This window comes from Monodon monoceros, unplaced genomic scaffold (genome assembly GCF_005190385.1).
Source record: "Monodon monoceros isolate NGI ecotype Baffin Bay Population unplaced genomic scaffold, NGI_Narwhal_1 Super_Scaffold_21, whole genome shotgun sequence".
In the NCBI taxonomy this organism is placed as follows: Eukaryota; Metazoa; Chordata; class Mammalia; order Artiodactyla; family Monodontidae; genus Monodon; species Monodon monoceros.
In genome coordinates, this window is record NW_021703778.1 from 101341749 (window position 1) to 101356199 (window position 14451).

Here is a 14451-nt window from a genome sequence, read left to right on the forward strand (position 1 = left end):
TGATGACTGTCATGCCAGCAAAGGCTTTCACTCTCCAGTGTCAATACCTGGAGGTGAGGTCATTCAGGCCATATCAGAGGCTGGCTACGACTGAAACACATACTAATAGTCAACGTTGTAATTGTACACTCAAGCACTAACACGGCAACTTTTCTGGATTGTTGAAATGATATAGAACTTTTCTAGACACAAAACAGTGAATCATACTGTAGCCAGAGGAAATTATACTTCTGGAAATTCAGCAGAAACTTGAAAACGTAATCATAATAGGGTATCAGTCTAATGGGTATTTTAGTTGTTCTGGGGGTCATGCCAACTAAAACCTTGAAATGGTTCATAATGTATTTGGAAGATTTCATCCACTTCTGAGAGTTTTTTCACATTTCTATAAGAAAGACATTTCCTTAGGCAGTCCTGGGCTGCCCTCTCTTCTCCAACCCGAGGTTCAGGTGGCTTTCCCCTGGGGCACCCACCATTTCCCAGACAAACTCAGACAACCATTATCAAGGTTACCAGACCTCACTTCTGTGACGTTGCTATAGTTATGACAAATCGCCAGTGGCTAGCTTCTCCTGACTCTGATGCTCTGCCCCAGGGCACAGGCACCAGGCCTCTGGGGGACCGGAAGTCTGCCTGAGCTATGGGGTCAGGAGAGAAGTTCCCGGTGGGGTTTCTGTCCATGAGCTTGCCATGGTTTTGTGACTTTCCAGACAAGTCAGTAGGGCTTCCAGGGCACAGAGGTGGAAAGTGGAGAAAGAAAGTGGGAGGAGTTGTGTTCTTTTCCTCTAGCTTTTGGTGTGCAAAATGGTTTCTTGCCAAAGCTCTGCTGCTGCGGTTTACTTATCGGGGGAGGGTGCTGAGCTGTGAGAGGCGGTGGAAGTGGCTTCTGGGATGGTCATGAAGGGAATTGTCCTCTGGAGGTGAGCACGGTGAGGTCTGTAGAAACGTTTCTGGCAGGGCCGCTGGAGGCAGAGAGCTGCCTTGGAAGTGCTGACTGGCAGGGAGAGGCTTAGAGGAGAGATGGGTCTGCCCTGGGAGTTTCCTGGGGACTGAGTCCTGACCTGGGCGGTGCTCTGGGGCTCTAAGTAAATGTCACAGAGAGGAAGGGCTGGACGAGGGCTCTTCCACAGCTCTCTCCTCCCCCCTCCATCGTCAAGTATTCTTTCCACCTGCCAACGCAAACAATTAACAATGAGACTGTTTTCCCGCAGAACATACAAGCAAGAGAGAATTCCTATGGGTAGGTGGTAGCAAATATAGGAAAAATGACTGAGTAATTTCAAAGATGTATTATTGATTAAAATTTTGTTGATAAATGACTTACACTGAATGTTAGGCAAATGAGTTTCTGGCAAGAAATAGCTATCAAAGAATGATCAAATTTACCAAAGCATTTCTGCATATCAGTCGCTTTGATATGTGTTCAGTGATTATTCAAGATTACGGAAACTGCAAAAATTCAGGTGGGAAATGTCCCACTGCGAGGAGTAATTACCATTTTGATGAACAGAGAAGAACTTCCCAGCTGATTCTTTACAGTTACCTTGACGTGTTAAAAGCACGGTTTTAAGCTATGTGACTTCGGAAATCTATTATTTGAATATAATATTGATGTATCAGTCATAAGCTAATCTTTAGTATAAAGTCAAGTTATTTTAGGCAACATACTGTATTGTATAATTTTAGAGTAACGAAATCAGAAGGAGACCCTCATCACATTGAAAATGAGAACATTGGTCTATAGTACAGTCAGGGCTGGTATGGGTAAAGGTTTCAGAAACTCTGGCCGTCCATAGACACTCGGGTTGCTCCCATCTCTCGGGCATTGTGAATAGCGCAGCTTTGATATGGGTGCTTTGTTAGATATTTTTAAGGAAGTAAATTATTTTTTCCTTCTAGTACTCGTATGGATTGAGTTGTTACATTTAGATCTTTGATCCCATCTGAGTGTCATTTCGGATTACGATGAGGAGTGTGGACCCCACTTTATCTTTTTTCCCCAATGATTCTCTATTTTGTTTCAATGTCGTCTATTAAAAGTTAATTGTTTCTCAGTGATTTGAGAATTGTTAACCATATGTTCAATTGGGCCTTGTATAGAATTTCAATCGTTCCTTTGATCTGCCTGTCCTACCCACGCCAGTGGCACACAGTTTGGGGGTACACTTTAATACCTAAAGGAGGGTCTCTGGTAGGGTGGAGAATAAGGAGCCTTACTCTGGGAAGAGATAGGTCCTTCCATCACTCCCCAGAGCGGGTGGAGGGGAGATGGAGGAATGCATGGCTTGGAGGAGAGAAGAAGCTCACCCTGACTCCCAGGATGGGGGCGACGGGGATTCACTTGTCCTGGGGAAGAGACCCCATTTCCTGGAGGAGCTCACACTCAGTCCTGGCACACATTTGCTGTGTATTGAATCATGTTTAATGAACAAATGAGGAATCGGTTATTTCCACTCTAGATGTGGATGTTTATTAAGGCTCTGGGAACCGCCCTGGATCTGGGCTCTGCCCCAGAGAAGGGGAGTCAGTGACAGGGGGTGTCACTCCAGCCCCCACTCTTTGAAGCGTCTCATCGTTCTCCGTATCCAGGGCAGGAAGCTGGAAATCCTGGTGAAGACTGCTGGAGGAGTGCCAAACCTGTTTCCGTAGGAGACGATGCCCTGGGCCACGTTGTTACACACAAGGGGGCCACCGGAGTCCCCCTGTGGGCAACCAGAGGAAGGGACACTAAGCCGGGCCTCCATTCTCCAGGCCTCCCCGCTCCTGCGGCCCTAAGGCCCGCCCTCAGAGAAGACAGGCGTGGGTGGGCTCCTTCCACTGCTGGCTGTGTGTGAGATGGGAGGGTGAGGGGGAGCAGAAGTCGAGCTTCTGGATTTTTCCATCACTGGGCTTCAGCCCTGGCTATGGTTATCCTCCAGAACAACCCAGGTCAAGGTACCTTCACCGGCCCCAGGAAAACGCTGCACATGTACGTCCTGTGTCTGGTGCACCTGCTATTCCCCCAGAGACCGGATTGACGGGGGAAAAGTCCCCCACCTCACTCTGCTCTGGGCCCCAGACTGAGGCCATGGGGATGTAGTCTGTCCCCACTGCCCAGTCTGCCCACGGCCCTTTGTCTCGGACAGTGTCGGCAGATGCCCGTGGTCTTACCAGGAAGGCGGATTTCCTCTCTCTTGGGTCACCCACACAAATCTGTGTCTGGCCAGTGTAGAACACGAAGCGTCTACTGCACTCCCCGTTCCTCTGCACTGCCAGCTGCACGTCTTGGAGCACGTCTGTTCTCCTGTTCAGGCCCAGAAGGCCCCAGCCGGCCACGGTGCACAGGGTCCCAGGACTCAGGCTGTCCTGGGTCTGCGGCAGAGCCACCGGCCTCACAGCTCGATTACGTGTGACTCTGCTTCTCAGCTGGCAGGAAGCATGCAGGCACTCAGGGACTGTCTGTGCCACGCTCACCCCATGCCCACCACCACCCTGGGAGTCTGCTCGGCTTCCCCCTCCCTGGTCCCCCAAGCTGGGAGGGAGCCGCCCGGGCGAAGTACCAGTGGGTCGGTACCTGCAGTAACATGATGTCATTCTGGTTGTTCCGCTGATTGTACGTGGGGTGGGGGATGGCTCTGAGCACCGGTATGCGCTGCTGAGTCCTTTCCAACGTCCTGATGTTGTGGGCCCCCAGGATGACACTTATTTGTCTGCAAAGGAAAGGGAGCCTAGAGGTAGGTGTGAGCTGCAGGAACTGCACTCCCCGATGCAGGTCACGCGACAGCCCAGGGTGGCGAGACATCAGCCAAGGGAAGGTGGACACGGGAGGGCTCTGGCACTGGGCTCTATGCCCTTGGTCTCCACAGCCTTGAGCTGGGGGTGGTGGGAAACCCAGCGACCTTATATTTGGCCTCCCCTACAATAAGAAAGGAGCTTGAATTCATATTTTGAGCCCCAATGCGTGCCTTCCATCTCCCCATCTTGCTCTTTTTGATCAGGTCCTCCTTTCTCCCCATTTACAATGGCCTGCTCCCTGCTCCCCAAGCCCTACCTGCTCTTTTTTCACCCCTTTATTGCTAGAACCCTGCTTTCAATGGCTCCTCTCATGAAACCTTCTGGACCTGCTCTGCTGGTGCCCAGAAGCCCCTTAGTGCCTCACCTTCCCAAGCAGTGAGCTGCTGTCATCACAAAGTCTTCTCGCACCAGAAACCCCCCACAAGTTTGCAGACGTGGAGTTTGGATCTGAACATATGCCATGTAAGGGTGGGAATGGGGCCTGGCCTCTTGGCCTCCGATGATCTGCCCTGGAAGGAAGCATTAGGCACTTATCTCTGCACTGATAGGTGTGTGGGCTTCGGCTTGGTGGCTCCAGAAATGTCAGAAGATGGCGAGGCAGGAGAGGTGCTACAGGGGCCGGAGAAGCTGGTGGTTCATGAGAACTGGGTCTGCAGGGCACCAGCCTTGGGGGAGGCTCCAGGATTCTGCAGGAAACGCTGCTGGCTCCCCATCCCAGCCTCAGCTCCCTCCCACCTCCCCAGAAGGCAAGGCCAGCTGCAGCCTCCCATAATGAGGAAGGTTCCTCTGCTGTGGGGATGGCAGATCTGGAGCCCTCTGGGCAGCCTCTCCCTGAAGTCCCGTGGTACTTTCTTCCTCAGGGAGTCTCCCAGATCCCTGTGAATCCAGCTCACGGCCAGCTCATGAATTTCAGGCTCTAAGGATGAGCCGGCGGGCCTGCTATTGCTGTATCTTTATCTCCTAGGCTCTGCCACAGGAGCTGCAGAATGAGTTCAGAGAGCATGTTTATATAGCAAGTAGTACGTGCCAGGACGACTCCAAGAATTTTATGTACACTAAGTCATTTAGCTCTCATGTCAACTCTCTGAGGTAGGCCTGACATAATTCCTGTTTTATAGATGATGGAGCTGAGGAACTCTGAACTCATACAAGCTGCCCAATGATACAGGGTTAGGAAGTGCCTGAGTGGTCTGGCTCCAGAGTCTATGGGATGGGGTTGGCCTCTGAGGATGGGGACGGTCACTCACCTGCCCTAGCCCTGGGGGGGCAGGAGAAGGACCACCAGGAGCAGGAGTGGCTGCATCGTCCTGGGAAGTCTGCCCAGTCAGTTGCTGCTGGTCTTCCTCCTGCCAGACTTTGAGCCCCTGAAAGAGGAAGGAAGGGTGAGGGTGGGGGCTTGAGAATTCGCATTCCCGTTCTCCTGCTGCTGTGCTAGGTTTCATCACCCGAGGCTGCCCAAGAGGCTTGCCCACGAACTGCCAGTGATGTGGGGGAAGACAGTAACCCAAGGCTTCAGCGCAATATCCCGCACAGCTGCTGAGTCATTGCTGGCCGTGGAAATGGGAACCCAGGGCAACAGGGATGGGGACCGGGTCACTGTGTCCCAGAACCTCAAACCCACCTAATTCAATAATCCCTACAAGCATCAAAGCTGGGAGCTGTCTATTTCCTCCTTCCTCTCCCTCATTGACTGGAGCCTGCATGTCTTCACCCTTTGGCCTTAGCCCCCTGTTGAGACCCTTGCTGCTCCCACTTCTTTCTAGAAGTTGTCATGCAGATTGAGTAGCTCTCTCTCCTGAGTGTGTGGAGGGCACTGCCAGAGAAAGGAAAGGGAAGAATGAGGCTCTGCCACTGACCATTATGCTCTCAGGTCACTTGAGCCCCAGCAAACTCTCAGTGAAATCCTGACACTGTGGACGACTTCTGTTCTCCTGCTTCCTACTCAAGGCAAAGGCCTTTATGTCCCAGAAGGTTCTCTGCATGCAGAAAAGGCCTAGTGACTTGATTTTGTTGCAAGCCATCAGACCCCGGTGGAAAAACATCTCAAATCCTATTCATCCATGGTATAAGAGTCCCATCAACCTAATCCCAACTCTGCCCCGGGGGTGACAGCTCCTAAGAAGGAGGTACGTCACTGCTGTGCTCCCTGTAACACATAAAGAAGTGGACCCAGGCATTCATCACTGAGAGAAAGGCACGGCAGAGTCCTGCAGAGTAACACAGGGGGCTGTGAGACACTCTTAAAAATACTTAGAAGACTGTGTTGGCACAGAAAAACATTATAGTATGGTAAAATTTTTGCAAAAGTATCAGAATTGAAAACTAATACAATTCTCAGTCTTTTATGGATTGTGATAACCCACTTGAAAATCTTATGAAAGTTAAAGATCTCCTCCCTATATATAAATACACACCGATTATCACCAATTTTAAAGCTGTAAAGATCTTAATTCCTTCTCTACTACACTCTCAGTGATTGCAACTTCATGATATTTCTTCATGTATCTGAAAAGTAATATGCAGAAAATGGAAAAAAAGCAAAAATAGTATAAGAGCTTTATTAGTGCCTTAGTAGTTGGGTAAATTTAATTTATTGTTACTTAAATTTTTAACTCTTAATTTTGTTTTAAAATTATTACTCTAACTTAAACAAAGGGGAAAGTAGAAACAACAGACTGCCCATGTGAAAAAAGAGGAGTAAAATATATGTTCCCAATGATCTGAATAGAGATGTAGATAGGGGATTTCATTAACAGTGACTAGGATTCCATGCCAATTTTCCCACCAGAAACAACCCAAAACAAACCTGTTTAAAATGTATAAAAACCTTAGAGGTCTTGAAGAACTCCCAAAGCAAGAGAGATTATTAGGTTAAAACAGAAGGAATAATGGGAATCCAGCAGTAGCTATTATTATTCTGAGGTAATTTGCTGAACCCACAAAATTTGCACTTTTGTTTTGATGACCATATAAGGTGAGGAGTGTAGAAATGAAAGACCAAGACCCACACAAGCAGGTCTGGTCAAACCCTCCCCTCAATAAGCTGGGAACTTAAAAGTCTACACACTCAAAGTAACCAAAAAGAGGTATTGGGCTAGCTCTTGCAAATAATTTCGTGAAAGATTGTAATTACCTGGACTTTTTATGGACTCTCAAACCTTGAATTGCCATTAATGTGGTTATATCTTGTGTACCAAAGTACCTGGCAGAGTCAAATGTAAATCTAGAGGAAATTCACTTAATTCCAGAATTTGACACCTAAAATTTTATTTTTCAAGTTTAATGACAAACATCTAGTCAAATGTAAACAGATCAACAAGCAAACAAAGATACAAGACACCATGACTCAGAAACAATAGATAAGAAAAGAGGGGAAAAAAACCCCGTTAATTATTGGGATAATATTGTTAGTATAATAAAATACAGATTGAAAAACTATTATGTTGAAATAAAAACAAACCTTGAAAGAATTCCAGGGAACATGAACCTTAAAAAAAGTGACATAACATTTGAAAGAGAACTAAATACGACTTTCAAAAGTGAAAAAATGAAAAACTAAAATTAAAATCTCAGTGAATAGAGTTAATAACAGTTTAGACAAAGATGAAAAGAGAATTACTGACCTAAATTAGTTCAGAGATCTTCCTGCTTAAGGAAGGAAATGAGCTGCCGACTGGAGCGGTGAGCAGGCTTACTCAGCATCAGAAGAGTGATCGAACAGAGCCAATCTGCAAGGACTGGAAAGTGAATTACAACAGGAGAAAATTAGACTTCTATGCAGTGGATGCTGGGTACATATTTAGAAGCCTAAGACGTGTAGCTAACAGGGTCTTGGTGCTCTGGTCTGGTGTCAGGCCTAAGCCTCTGAGGTGGGAGAGCCGAGTTCAGGACATTGGACCACTAGAGACCTCCTGGCCCCATGCAGTATCAATCGGTGAGAGCTCTCCCAGAGATTTCCATCTCAACTTTAAGACCCAGCTCCACCCAATGGCCAGCAAGCTCCATTGTTGGACGCCCCATGCCAATCAACTAGCAAGACAGGAACAAAACCCCACCCACTAGCAGAGAGGCTGCCTGAAATCGTGCTAAGTTCACAGACACCACACAACACACCCCAGGACGTGGCCCTGCCCACCAGAAAGACAAGATCCAGCCCCACACACTAGAACACAGGCACCAGTCCCCTCCACAAGGAAGCCTACACAAGCCACTGAACCAACCTCACCCACTGGGGGCAGACACCAAAAACAACAGGAACTGCAAATCTGCAGCCTGTGAAAAGGAGACCCCAAACACAGTAAGTTAAAATGACAAGACAGAGAAACATGCAGCAGATGAAGGAGCAAGGTAAAAACTCACCAGACCAAACAAATGAAGAAGAAATAAGCAGTCTATCCAAAAAAGAATTCAGAGTAACGATAGTAAAGATTTTCCAAAATCTTGGAAATAGAATGGAAAAAATACAAGAAATGTTTAACAAGGACCTAGAAGAACTAAAGAGCAAACAAACAATGATGAACAACACAAATAATGAGATTAAAAATTCTCTAGAAGGAATCAAGAGCAGAATAACTGAGGCAGAAGAACAGATAAGTGATCTGGAAGATAAAATAGTGGAAATAACTACCACAGAGCAGAATAAAGAAAAAAGAATGAAAACAATTGAGGACAGTCTAAGAGACCTCTGTGACAACATTAAACACACCAACATTTGACTTATAGGGGTCCCAGAAGAAGAAGAGAAAAAGAAAGGGTCTGAGAAAATATCTGAAGAGATTATGGTTGAAAACTTCCCTCACATGGGAAAGGAAATAGTCAGTGAAGTCCAGGAGGCACAGAGAGTCCCATACAGGATAAATCCAAAGAGAAACATGCCATGACACATATTAATCAAACTGTCAAAAATTAAATACAAAGAAAAAATATTAAAAGCAGCAAGGGAAAAGCAACAAATAACATAGAAGGGAATCCCCATAAAGTTAACAGCTGATCTTTCAGCAGAAACTCTGCAAGCCAGAAGGGACTGGCAGGACATATATAAAGTGATGAAGGGGAAAACCTACAACCAAGATTACTCTACCCAGCAAGGATCTCATTCAGATTCGATGGAGAAATTAAACCTATATAGACAAGCAAAAGTTAAGAGAATTCAGCACAACCAAAGCAGCTTTACAACAAATGCTAAAGGAATTCTCTAGGCAGGAAACACAAGAGAAGGAAAAGACCTACAAAAACAAACCCAAAACAATTTAGAAAATGGTAATAGGAACAAACATATTAATAATTACCTTAAATGTAAATGGATTAAATGTTCCAACCAAAAGACATAGACTGCCTGAATGGATACCAAAACAAGACCCATATATATGCTGTCTACAAGAAACCCACTTCAGACCTAGTCTGAAGTGAAAGTGAGGGGATGGAAAAGGATATTCCATGCAAAAGGAAATCAAAAGAAAGTTGGAGTAGCAATTCTCATATAAGACAAAATAGACTTTAAAATAAAGACTACTACAAGCGACAAAGAAGGACACTACATAATGATAAAGGGATCAATCCAAGAAGAAGATATAACAATTATAAATATTTATGCACCCAACATAGGAGCACCTCAATACATAAGGCAAATGCCAATAGCCATAAAAGGGGAAATCAACAGTAACACAATAATAGAACCCACTTTCACCAATGGACAGATCATCCAAAATGAAAAAAATAAGGAAACACAAGCTTTAAATGACACATTAAACAAGATGTATTTAATTGATATTTGTAGGACATTCCATCCAAAAATAACAATACACTTTCTTCTCAAGTGTTCATGGAACATTCTCCAGGATGGATCATATCTTGGGTCACAAATCAAGTCTTGGTAAACTTAAGAAAATTGAAAACATATCAAGTATCTTTTCCGACCACAACACTATGAGGCTAGATATCACTTAGAGGGAAAAAAAACTGTAAAAAATACAAACACATGGAGGCTAAATAATACACAACAAAATAACCAAGAGGTCACTGAAGAAGCCAAAGAGGAAATTAAAAAATACCTAGAAACAAATGACAATGAAAACATGATGACCCAAAACCTATGTGATGCAGCAAAAACAGTTCTAAGAGGGAAGTTTATAGCAATACAATCCTACCTCAAGAAACAAGAAAAATCTCAAACAACCTAAACTTAAACCTAAAGCAATCAGAGAAAGAAGAACAAAACCTCCAATGTTAGCAGAAGGAAAGAAATCATAAAGATCAGATCAGATGTAAATGAAAAGGAAATGAAGAAAACGATAGCAAAGATCAATAAAACTAAAAGCTGGTTCTTTGAGAAGATAAACAAAATTGATAAACCATTAGCCAGACTCATCACGAAAAAAAAGGAGAAGACTCAAATCAACAGAATTAGAAATGAAAAAGGAGAAGTAACAACTTACACTGCAGGAATACAAAGGATCATGAGAGATTACTACAAGCAACTATACACCAATAAAATGGACAACCTGGAAGAAATGGATAAATTCTTAGAAAAGTACAACTTTCCAAGACTGAACCAGGAAGAAATAGAAAATATAAACAGACCAATCACAAGCACTGAACTGTGATTAAAACTCTTCCAACAAAAAAAACCCAGGACCAGATGGCTTCACAGGCGAATTCTATCAAATATTTAGAGAAGATCCTTCTCAAACTCTTCTGAAATATAGCAGAGGGAGGAACACTCCCAAACTCATTCTACGAGGCCAGCATCACCCTGATACCAAAACCAGGCAAAAATGTCACAAAAAAAGAAAATTACAGACCAACATCACTGATGAACATAGATGCAAAAATCCTCAACAAAATACTAGCAAACAGAATCCAACAGCATATTGAAAGGATCATACGCCATGATCAAGTGGGGTTTATCCCAGAAATGCAAGGATTCTTCAATATATGCAAGTCAATCAATGTGATACACCATATTAGCCAATTGAAGGATAAAAATCATATGATCATCTCAATAGATTCAGAAAAAGCTTTTGACAAAATTCAACACACATTTTTGATAAAAATTCTCCAGAAACTAGGCATAGAATGAACTTACCTCAACATAATAAAGGCCATATATCACAAACCCACAGCCAACCTCGTTCTCAATGGTGCTAAATTGAGACCATTTCCTCTAAGATCAGGAACAAGACAAGGTTGCCCATTCTCACCTCTATTATTCAACATAGTTTTGGAAGTTTTAGCCACAGCAATCAGAGAAGAAAAAGAAATAAATGAATCCAAATTGGAAAAGAAGAAGTAAAGATGACACTGTTTGCAGATGACATGATGCTATACATAGAGAATCCTAAAGATTCTACCAGAAAACTACTAGAGCTAATCAATGAAGTTGGTAAAGTAATAGGATACAAAATTAATGCACAGAAATCTCTTGCATTCCTATACACTAATGATGAAAAATCTGAAGGAGAAATTAAGGAAACACTCCCATTTACCACTGCAACAAAAAGAATGAAATACCTAGGAATAAACCTACCAAGGTAGACAAAAGACCTGTATACAGAAAAGTATAAGACACTGATAAAAGAAATTAGAGATGATAGAAACAGATGGAGAGATATACCATATTCTTGGATTGGAAGAATCAATATTGTGAAAATGACTGTACTACCGAGAACAATCTACAGATTCAGAGCAATCCCTATCAAACTACCAATGGCAGTTTTCACAGAGCTAGAACAAAAAATTTCACAATTTGTCTGGAAACACAAAAGACCCTGAATAGCCAAAGCAATCTTGAGAAAGAAAAACAGAGCTGGAGGACGCAGGCTCCCTAACTTCAGACTATACTACAAAGCTACAGTAATCAAGGCAGTATGGTAGTGGCACAAAAACAGAAATATAGATCAATGGAACAGGACAGAAAGCCCAGAGATAAATCCACGCACATATGGTCACCTTATTTTTGATAAAGGAGGCAAGAATATACAATGGAGAAAGACAGCCTCTTCAATAAGTGGTGTTGGGAAAACTGAACAGCTACATGTAAAAGAATGAAATTAGAACACTCCTTAACACCATACACAAAAATAAACTCAAAATCAATTACAGACCTAAATATAAGGCCAGACACTATAAAACTCTTAGAGGAAAACATAGGCAGAACACTCCATGACATAAATCACTGCAAGATCCTTTTTGACCAACCTCCTAGAGCAATGGAAATAAAAACAAAAATAAACAAATAGGACGTAATGAAACTTAAAAGCTTTTGCACAGCAAAGGAAACCGTAAACAAGATGAAAAGACAACCCTCAGGATGGGAAAAAATATTTGCAAATGAAGCAACAGAGAAAGGATTAATCTCCAAAATTTGCAAGCAGCTCATGCAGCTCAATATCAGTAAAACAAACAACCCAATCCAAAAATGGGCAGAAGACCTAAATAGACATTTCTCCAAAGAAGACATACAGATTGTCAACAAACATATGAAAGGATGCTCAACATCAATAATCATTAGAGAAATGCAAATCCAAACTACAATGAGGTATCACCTCACACCGTTAAGAATGGCTCTCATCAAAAATCTATAAACAATAAATGCTGGAGAGGGTGTGGAGAAAAGGGAACCCTCTTGCACTGTTGGTGGGAATGTAAATTGATACAGTCACTATGAAGAACAGTATGGAGGTTCCTTAAAAAACTAAAAATAGAATTACCATATGACCCAGCATCCCACTCCTGGGCCTATACCCTGAGAAAACCGTAATTCAAATATAGACATGTACCACAATATTTATTGCAGCACTATTTATAATAGCCAGGACATGGCAGCAACCTAAGTGTCCATCGACAGATAAGTGGATACAGAAGGTGTGACACATATACACAGTGGAATATTACTCAGCCATAAAAATAAATGAAATCAAACTATTTGTAGTAAGATGGATGGACCTACAGACAGAGTCTGTCATACAGAGTTAAGTAAGTCAGAAAGAGAAAAACAAATACTGTATGCTAACACATATATATGGAGTGTTAAAAAAAAAAGTTGTGATGAACCTAGGGGCAGGACAGGAATAAAGACTCAGACGTAGAGAATGGACTTGAGGACACGGGGAGGGGGAAGGGTAAGCTGGGACGGAGTGAGAGAGTAGAAATGACGTATATACACTACGAAATGTAAAATAGCTAGCTAGCGGAAAGAAGCTGCATAGCACAGGGAGATCAGTTCGGTGCTTTGTGACCACCTAGCGGGGTGGGATAGGGAGGGTGGGAGGGAGACCCAAGAGGGAGGGCATATAGGGATGTATGTATACATATAGCTGATTCACTTTTTTGTACAGTGGAAGCTAGCACAACATTGTAAAGCAATTATACTCCAATAAAGATGTTAAAAAAATAAATAAATAAAATAGTTCTGAAAGAAGTGTAAAGGATGGGTCCCAGACAGGTATAAAGATAAAAAAAATAGAAAATAGTAGAATTAGAAGGTTAAACAATATGTTGAATTAAAGTTCTAGAAGAATGAGAGACAATGAGAAGAGGCAATATATAATCAGATATTGGCCGAGATTTTTAAAATAACTGGTGAAAAGCATTTAATTAGAGGCTAAAAAGATAAATCTCAAGCAAAATAATAAAAAGAAATCCATATCAAGAAATCATATTGCAGAAACGTTAAGAGCATCTAGAGAAAGAAAGGCAGATTACTTTCAAGTGACTGGCAGATCAATGCTGAGTTTTCAACAGCCGCAGTGAGTGGATGCTACCCAGAAAGCAACAGTTTCATAGTCATTTGGGAAGATTTAAAAACACATCTTATAAATTGATTAGTAATGATATAGAATTTAAAATGGCTGATGAAAAAATGAACACATATAGAACATCTTACCCAGCAAAGGCAGACTCCATATTTTACAAGCAGAGATGGATGTTGACCATAGATCAGATCTAAAAATGTTTAAAGGATTAAAATGATACATTATTTGTTATAGGTCACAATGAGTTTAAGCTAGAAATACTTAAAAAGAATATGAGAAGAAAATCCTTATATTTTTAAAACTAGAGAAATAGACTGCTAAATACAATTGACAATTGAATGATGCGGGTTTGAACCACTTGATTCCACTTATACATGAGTTTTTTTGTTTTTCTTTTTCTTTAAATTTAATTTTTATTTTATATTAGAGTATAGTTGATTTAAAATGTTGTGTTAGTTTCAGGTGTATAGCAAAGTGATTCAGTTATACATATACATATACCCATTCTTTATCAGATGCTTTCCCATATAGGTTATTACAGATTATTGAGTAGTGTTCCCTGTGCTTTACAGTATGTCCTTGTTGATTATCTATCTTACGTATAATAGTGTGTATATGTTAATCACAAACTCCTAATTTATCCCTTCCCCCTCCTTTTCCTTTTGGTAACTGTAAGTTTGTTTTATATGCCTATGAGTGTTTTTCTGTTTTATAAGGAAGTTCATTTGTATCATTTTTTTTTAGATTCCACATATAAGTGACATCATATGATATTTGTCTTTCTCTGTCTGATTTACTTCACTTAGTATGATAATCTCTAGGTCCATCCATGTTGCTGCAAATGACATTATTTCATTCTATTTTATGGCTGAGTAATATTCCATTGTATATATGTACCACATCTTCTTTATCCATTCCTTTGTTG

The 14451-nt window shown here is 42.2% G+C and overlaps 1 protein-coding gene across 1 annotated transcript; it reads right to left on the minus strand.

Annotated features, from left to right (window-relative positions):
- Nucleotides 1-2141: 2141 nt before the first annotated feature.
- Nucleotides 2142-5077, minus strand: LOC114905185 (cathepsin G-like). Its single transcript, XM_029239754.1, is given in 6 exon segments — nucleotides 2142-2702; nucleotides 3151-3405; nucleotides 3554-3689; nucleotides 4139-4283; nucleotides 5022-5040; nucleotides 5042-5077. Coding segments are annotated over 6 exon segments (753 nt in total). The 3' UTR covers nucleotides 2142-2540.
- Nucleotides 5078-14451: the final 9374 nt, after the last annotated feature.